Source organism: Gracilinanus agilis, chromosome 3, assembly GCF_016433145.1.
Source record: "Gracilinanus agilis isolate LMUSP501 chromosome 3, AgileGrace, whole genome shotgun sequence".
NCBI lineage: Eukaryota > Metazoa > Chordata > Mammalia > Didelphimorphia > Didelphidae > Gracilinanus > Gracilinanus agilis.
This window is the reverse complement of record NC_058132.1, coordinates 204,369,638-204,377,445: the sequence shown is the minus strand read 5'-3', so window position 1 is coordinate 204,377,445 and position 7,808 is coordinate 204,369,638. Positions and strand designations below refer to the sequence as shown.

The 7,808-nt window shown below is 51.9% G+C and overlaps 1 protein-coding gene across 4 annotated transcripts in view; it reads left to right on the top strand.

Annotated features, from left to right (window-relative positions):
* MCAM (melanoma cell adhesion molecule) overlaps positions 1–7,569 on the top strand; it is an 8,260-nt gene extending 691 nt beyond the window's left edge. Inside the window, exons 2-17 of one of the 4 annotated variants that reach the window (XM_044666388.1) lie at positions 1,799–1,920; positions 2,116–2,326; positions 2,502–2,572; positions 2,671–2,758; positions 3,093–3,272; positions 3,518–3,639; positions 3,775–3,934; positions 4,056–4,174; positions 4,265–4,406; positions 4,630–4,751; positions 4,892–5,033; positions 5,140–5,241; positions 5,342–5,359; positions 5,485–5,626; positions 5,855–5,972; positions 6,526–7,569. In XM_044666388.1, the coding sequence (XP_044522323.1) occupies positions 1,799–1,920; positions 2,116–2,326; positions 2,502–2,572; positions 2,671–2,758; positions 3,093–3,272; positions 3,518–3,639; positions 3,775–3,934; positions 4,056–4,174; positions 4,265–4,406; positions 4,630–4,751; positions 4,892–5,033; positions 5,140–5,241; positions 5,342–5,359; positions 5,485–5,626; positions 5,855–5,972; positions 6,526–6,555 (1,889 nt within the window). In that variant the 3' untranslated portion in view covers positions 6,556–7,569. The remainder of the gene's footprint in view (positions 1–1,798; positions 1,921–2,115; positions 2,327–2,501; positions 2,573–2,670; positions 2,759–3,092; positions 3,273–3,517; positions 3,640–3,774; positions 3,935–4,055; positions 4,175–4,264; positions 4,407–4,629; positions 4,752–4,891; positions 5,034–5,139; positions 5,242–5,341; positions 5,360–5,484; positions 5,627–5,854; positions 5,973–6,525) is intronic. The other 3 variants (XM_044666385.1, XM_044666386.1, XM_044666387.1) reach the window with 3 other exon arrangements.
* The last annotated feature ends 239 nt before the right edge of the window (positions 7,570–7,808 follow it).

Here is a 7,808-nt window from a genome sequence, read left to right as displayed (position 1 = left end):
GGGCAGTTGCCGAGCCGGGGGTGGGGGTAGGGGGTGGGGGGAAGAGAGTTGGAGCGGATCGCGAGCCTGCAGTGGAGAGTGCATCTCCCCCATATGCTAGTCTTCTCCGGAGACTGGGGGGCGGGAAATCCCTGGTGGAGGTAGCCAGTAACAACTGTCTATGCCCCTTCCCCCAAATCCTGAATGAAACAACCGACTCTTGAGAGGGATGGCGGGTTCCCTAGCTTGGATGGGATGGGGGATGTGATGGGGAGACCGTCGGAGCCCCTCCTCCCATTTTTTTTTTTTTAGCTCGGGCAGAGGGCCAAGTTAGAGGTGAGATGGGGAGGGGGATGGGCGGCCGTGACTCCTCTCCCGCCCTGGGCGTTGGCAGGACTGACTACCAGCCAAAGGGAGGAGGGTATCTGAAGCCAGGTTCTACCTAGGCTACGGGAGAAAGAACGGAGGACTCCGGTATTGAAGCCTAGCCAAGGCCCCCCAGGGGCCAAGGTAGTCCACGCTTCTAGATCACACGGCTCAGAAACTGTTTGGAAACAGTCGAGGAAGTCTTTGCTTCCATACTCTTTTCATCGCTGAGCCGGGAGCTGGACACACCGGGGTCCCCTCTGCCCTTGTATGGCCCGGAATCGAGCTACAGATGTTTCTTTTGGCGTTAGCTCCCCAAGGCCCTGCCCCAGTCAGGCTGAGGGGTGGAGGATGAAGGGGCAGTACCCAGTTCTCTGGCCCGGTTCCCAGTGCAGTCCCTGGGGTCCCTGACGCCGCCTCCCAGACTAGATTTATTTCTAGGGGAAAGAGCTAAAATGGGCTTCTGTACTCTGAAGTGTGTTCAACTGACCCAAGCCAACTCTCTTACCAGAAAAGAAACTGAGGCCCAGCCACTGGGCTTCTGCCCCTCTCTTTAGTGAGGGGGCAGCTTCTCTCTACACCTGTGCCTGGTTTCCTCCCATGCCTACTGTGCCAGTCATGGGCTAGAGTGTCAGGATTCAGACCCAGCCTTCCCTGAGTCGGGCCCAGACCACAGCACCGGTGACATCACCAGCCTGAAGGGGATGGTAGTGCAAGCATCGACAACTGGCACCAGTGACATCACCCTGGGAGGGGGCAGGAGCAGGGATGAGGGGGAGAAATGTAGACTCCTGGGGTTCACTGCCCTTGTTCTTAAATGTAACAAATGAAGGAAGCAAGAGAGGTGGCTCCAGATGGAGTGGGTCAGGGCCAGAGCATGTCCCTGGTAAAGAAAGAAACCATATACCATTTGGAGAGAGGGCACATAAGTCTAGTACCTTGCCTTTACCTCTGAGAGAGTGCCACACAAAGAATAGCTGTATGTGCTGCCCTCCACTCCCCCAGCCAGGCGGATGCCTGACATTCTCACAGTCTGAACTCACACAGAAGACTGAAGGGAGGGCTTCCCCTTGGCCCCAAGCCAGGGCTGCCCTCTCCCTTCCCCTGCCATCTGGCTTCTGGAGAAGTTTAGCTTCATCTCCAGGGCTCCACCCTAACTAAGCAGGTGCCTCTAGGACCCAAATATCCCTGACTCCAGGCCAGGGGCTGGAGGGGGCCTGGTAGCCTGGGATAAGAGGAAATCAGCCTCTTAGAGGGAGGGAATTGAGAAAGGACAGGGCCAGGGTCAGAACCCCAACTCTGAAGGAGGCAAGAGAACAGCTGTTAGGGAACAAGGTGGGGGGGACTGATGGGAAAACAGCTGGAGCTGGGAACAGCTGCTTGGGTAGGGGCTCCTAATAACAATTCCCTCTCTCCCCTTGCACACACACCCATGTTCACCACCCTTCTCTAGGAGTGCCTGGTGAGGAGGAGGTCATCCCAGAAATAATAGAGTTTCAAGTGGGAGACAACGCCCATCTTAGCTGTGACAGCTCCCTGCCCATTGACAACCACAGCCATGTGGACTGGTTCTTTGTGAGTGCACAGACACCTGGGGGTCAAAGGGAGATAGAGGAAGAGAGAGGGTGAGGGGAAGAAACATGAATAATGGCAACCTTGGCATTGCAAAAGGTTAAGAGGAAAGACCTCTGTCCCATGGGAGTGGGAGATACTTCTGCTCCCAAGTGGATCCCTCACACTGCCCCACTCATTCTTCCTTCCCTCCCTTAGAAACACAAGGATCAACTCATTCCCATCTTCCGGGTGCGCCAGGGTCAGGGCCAGCCTGATCCAGGTGACTACCAACACCGACTGACCCTTTTGGGGGGAGCCAATCTGTCTCTGGCACACGTTACCCCCAGAGATGAGCGTACCTTCGTCTGCCAGGTCAAAGCCCTTGGTTCTCGCACCCAGGAAAAACACATCCAGCTCCGCATTTACAGTGAGTTCTTCCTTCCGTTCTTACCAGCGTGTTCCGCCTCTCTTGCCCATTGATAACTGCCTTGAGTTCCCATGGCATTCTTTTTTGCCTTGTGTATCCTCCGAACTGCTGTTCTCTTCCTATTTCTACATGCCTGTCTACTGCCCCTCACTCACATCTCTTGTTAATCTTACAGAAGCCCCCAAGGAGCCCACAATCCAGGCCAGCACTTCTGGCATCTCTGTAGTCAGCAAGGTCCTTCAGGAGGTAAGCAATGCATGGGCACAGGAGAGGTGAGAACTAGAGAGGCCAGGATCCAGTGGTTAGGGGCCCACAAGTACTAGGTTTGGCATCTTTCTTCCCAGGTTGCCACCTGCAATGGGGAAGATGGATACCCACTCCCTCACATCACCTGGTATAAAAACCGGACACCTCTGAAAGAAGAGAAGAATCGTGAGTAACCGATATGTTCTGTGCCCATCTGGCCACTGCCCAACTATGAAGAGACCCTTTGCTGTGCCAGTCATTCCCATTTATCTTATCTTTCTTGGAAGGAATAGTGACCATCCCATTACCTTGACAGTTGTCACCATGCAGATATCTGATTGCACTAGTACTAGGCTTTCTGAGAGCTAGTGGTCTAAAAGGCAGCTAAGTGGTCTAAGGCCCTCCCCACCCATCATGGACAGAGGTAGGCACTGGCAGAGTGGCTCATCTAGGAGAGAAGGGAAGAAATGAATAATTGCTCGAGGCTGTACCCCTTTCTTTCTTTACCCACTCTTTTCAGGGATCAGATTTACAGAATCACGAACCAAAGAGTCTAGTGGACTCTATACAGTGCGAAGCACTCTGTGGGCACAGCTGGATAAAGAGGATAAGGAGGCCCTCTTTTACTGTGAACTCGGCTACCGGCTTCCCGGGGGCGACCACATGAAGGAATCCAAGGAAATCAATGTCACCGTCTACTGTGAGTCCTGCTTCCCACCTTAAATAGACTCTTCTGTGTTTGTGCTTGCAGTGGGGTGGGATTATGCCAGAGCCAGGCAGCTATAACTTCTTCTCTCCCTCCCTTCCTTCTCCCAAGGCCCCCATCCCCACCTTCTGCCATTGCATAGGAAGCTGGCGTCAACAGCTTTACATCCACCATCCACCTTTCAGAGGTGGGTTTGTCAGGGTGCCAGAAGCTCAGTGTCACCCCTTGTGTCCATCTAGACCCAATGGAGAAGGTGTGGCTAGAGGTGATGCCAAATAGGCTGCTGAAGGAAGGAGACAAGGTGGAGCTCAAGTGCTTGTCAGATGGCAACCCTTCACCCCACTTCACAATCCGAAAGCAGGTGAAGAGGGCATGGTGGCCTGGACCAGACACCAGGTCTTCTGGGTCAGGTTGGGGAATTCTGGTAGAAAGCTCATGTTTTCTGACATCCTACTGTCTCCCTCTTTACCCTCCTCCTGCCTTACTCCTCCCCCAGGACCCTTCCAGTCATCACTGGCTTGAGGTAGAAAACATAACCGATGGGGTCCTGGTCCTGGAACAAGCAAATAGGCATCACAGCGGACTGTATGAGTGCTTTGGTCTGGACCTTGAAACTGGAGGGGAGGCGATGGACCAACAGCAGCTCTTGGTGAACTGTAAGGGGGCCTGATGCCCAAGGGAAAAGGGAGGTCATTGGGTTGTGAAACCCTAGGCACAGTGATAGGGGCCAGCAGTTTGAACTACACCTGTCCCAATGCTATTGGCTGTGCCCCCCAGATGTGTCCAACGTCCAGGTGCAACCCAGGGCCCCGGTGGCTTTTGAGGGCAACAGCCTGAAACTCAACTGTTCTGCAGAGAGCTCCCAGCCTGTGGTATTCCAATGGAAACGAGAAAAGGTATCCAAGCAGGATGGGGACGTCTGGGGTGAGCCAGGGTGAAAAAGACAAGCCCACCAACTCCTCCTCTCCCTGAATTCTTTCATCTAGACCGAAGAGGTATTGAAGAATGGATCTGTCTTGCATTTGACCAACTTGACTAGGGAGGCAGGAGGAGGCTACCTCTGTGTGGCATCTGTGCCCAAAGTGCCCGGCCTGAAACATACACAGCTGGTCAATGTTACCATTAAGGGTGAGGTCCTTTGAGGGTGGGAATAAACTCACTTTTTTTGTTGGGTCTTTTCTCAGCTCATCTTTTGATGATCTATATACCTTCCCATTGAAATGTGAACTTCCTTTGGCCAGGAATCCCTAACCCTTCCCAGGTGGAAAGGGAGCCAGGCTAGGAAAATTTGCTCAGGTAATTACCGATCCTAGGACCCCTGGCTCTACTCCAGTCTTCTCCTCTCTCTCAGGATCCCCATGGGTGATGGCAAAGGAAAGGCACATGTGGGTAAAAGAGAATGAAGTGGTAAACCTGACATGTGAGGTCTCAGGGAAACCCAGGCCCACCATCTCCTGGAGTGTCAATGGAACGGTGAGAGGACACCCACACCCTGACCCTCTGGCCTCTACTCCTCACAGCCTGAGTGAGATCCTCTCTCCCCATACCTTCTTCCCCCTCCTCACTTCTAGACCCATTGCCCATCTGCTGACCTGGGACCTTTTCTTGGACAGGTCTATGAACATGACAAAGATCTTCAGAGTGTCCTGAGTACTCTGAAAGTCCAAGTGATTCCAGAACTGCTAGAGAAGGGTGTTGTGTGCCAGGCATCTAATTCCCTGGGAAGCAACAAAACTACCATCCTTCTGGAGCTGGGTAAGGTCTTCTGCCTTGCTTAGTCCTGGCAGGGAGCCAGAAAGAAGCATGTCCTGATGGAGTATTACCTCTTCCACTATTCCTAACCCACTTCTCTGCCTTCCAGTCAACTTAACCACCCCCACTGTTGCTACCACTGGGAACACTACCAGCAGCCATGGCACCACCACCAATAGTCCTTCTGCCAAAATTAACAGCACCTCCACAGGTAAGTAGGACCCAAAGGGCAGAATAAGAAAGGGCAGGGCAGGGCAGTGCTCATTCATTCACATTTCTCACACCCCTCTTCCTTCCTGTGCCCACCCCAGGAGACCCAGTCAAGAAAGGTGAGTGATGCCTAACTTCCTCCCTGGCTTCTGCTGTGTGGATTGTGAGCCCTGGGTTGAGGGAAGAGGCTACTGGGAGAAGGGAGAATCAAGCACAGGCAGTGAATGGACATGTCTTTGGGCAGCAGGAACAAGGCAGGAGAGCAAGGGAGTGGTCATCGTGGCAGTCATCGTCTGTATTCTGCTGCTGGCTGTGTTGGGTGCTGTTCTTTATTTCCTCTACAAGAAAGGCAAGATGCCTTGTGGGCGATCAGGCAAACAGGAAATGTAAGAAAAACGCTTCTTTGTGCCAGCCTGCTTGCTTCCAAGGGTTAGCCCCTGCCTGCTCCTGTGCTAAAAGAGGAATGTGGGGGTTGGGGAGAGAATCCATGCTTCATTGCCCACCCCCCAGCTTCCATTGGTCACACCTCCCCTCCCGTTTCCCCATAGCACCCAGAATTTCAGCCCTTTCCCCCTTGTGCCCCACATTGCCAACCTCTCCCTCCCTTCCCCTAGCACACTGCCCCTGGCTCGTAAGAACGAAATTGTAGTTGAAGTTAAGTCAGATAAGCTCCCAGAAGAGATGGGCCTCCTGCAGGGAAGCAACGGTGACAAGAGAGCGCCAAGAGACCAGGTAGGAGGCAGCTTCCCTGGCTAATGCCTGGCCTGACTACTTGTTAGGGACCAGGGAGGGGCCCTAACTGGTCACCCAGCCCACACACTGCCTCTCCTTGGTCTTTGTCCTCCTTTTAAGGTGGAGGGGCATGGAACAGAGGCAAACCTGAGTCAGTCTTTTTTGGTACTATGGACAGGTAGCCGGCTGAGGCTAGGGGTGAGGAGGGTTTTTGTTTGTTTTTGGAAGAGAAGGCAGCTAGTAACAAATGAGGATCTAAATTAGGATTGTGGCAGAGGCCTTTGCTCATAGCTATTTGTTGCCACATCTTCTGTCTTAGGAGGGAAATAGTTCTATTCTACCAAAAGGGATTATGCTCTAGATATGGGGGCTCAGTTTGTGGCCAAATGTTTTATTTTCCCCATTCTTCTTCACTTCTGCTGCTTATAGCAGGGACTGCATCTGGTTCACCAGCTTCTGCATCACCTTCTCCTCCCCATCCAGTGCTTCCTGGGCTTCCCTTGCCCCCAGGGCCACCATTCCCAAATCCTCATTTCTCTTCACCTATTTTCAGGGAGAGAAGTACATCGACCTGAGGCACTAGCCCAAAGAAAATCCTGCCATGCTTCCCCTCCCCCGTGTGGGACAGCTTCTGCTCTTTTCTCCCCCGTCTGCCCTCAGCACCTGGGATGACCTTGAATAGACTTGAGATGGCCTCGCCTATATCCTGGCTCACCTACAGAGCCCCTTGTGGAAACCAGTGGAATGGGAAGAAGCCAAAAGGCATCATCTTGTCAAAGTTTACCTAGCCTTAGGGATGGGGACATCATCTCCTCCCTCTCTAAGGTGCCTGAGTGGAGTTCATACCCCAAGCAGAGGCCTTAGGATCCCAGGAGAGCACATCCATCCCCGTTTGATGCAGGGCTGCTGTAGCTCCCCAGCTCTCACAATATTTGTGGAGATCTTATACAACTGAAATGAGCAGTCCCATTTTTGCTAGCTTCTTGACTAGCTGGTAGGCCTTTCAGATAGCCTTAAAACCTAACACAGTGTTGTGAATTTGTGGGAGTTGATGTGCCCCCAAAACAAAATCCCAGTCACACTAGGTTGCTCATACCAGCCCTGGAGGGTGGCAGTCTCTGAAAGCCACTGACTGCAGTGCTGTTGCTGAAACTGTTTGCTCCCCACTCCAGGGTTTTTCATGGCCTCCTACTGAAAGCTAGATAGGGATGGGTGTCCCTTATTGTCCCCTCAGAAACATGAAAAGGAAACTCGATTCACCATCAGTAGGCTGTGTTTTCAGGTTTCCTGTGACAGTGACTAATTTTGGTAGGAGGCTGAGTAACAGTTTCTCTATTAGTAACGCTAACTGGCCCTTACAGTCAGGGATTTAAGCTATGGGCCCATTAGCACCATACTGTCACATGAACAGCCCACATTCTAGAAGGACCCAATAAAGGTGAATAGTACTTGGAAGTTAGAAATGGGATCTGGCCAAAGCTTTGGTATATATATATATATGTATATATATATAGTTCTGTTAGGATGTGTATAAATTTACAAGTTGGTTGCAGGATTTATATATATATATATATGAAAAATAAAGTTGAACTATCTCTGAAGTTGCTTTGCTTCTAATCCTTTACTTAACTCTAGCACACAGGAACCAGGGGCGTCTAGGGTTGGTTGGGAAAGGGCCAAAAGGTCCATAAATCAGATGCTTTGCAGTTGCTGGAAGAGAACTTGGGCAGACCTCTACTTAAAAGCAAGTGGAATGAAGATCTATCAAAGAAAACCCAGGAGTCACTCTTCATTGGGAAAGCTCTGCTCTTAAAATGGAAGGGTGTGGTGGAGGAA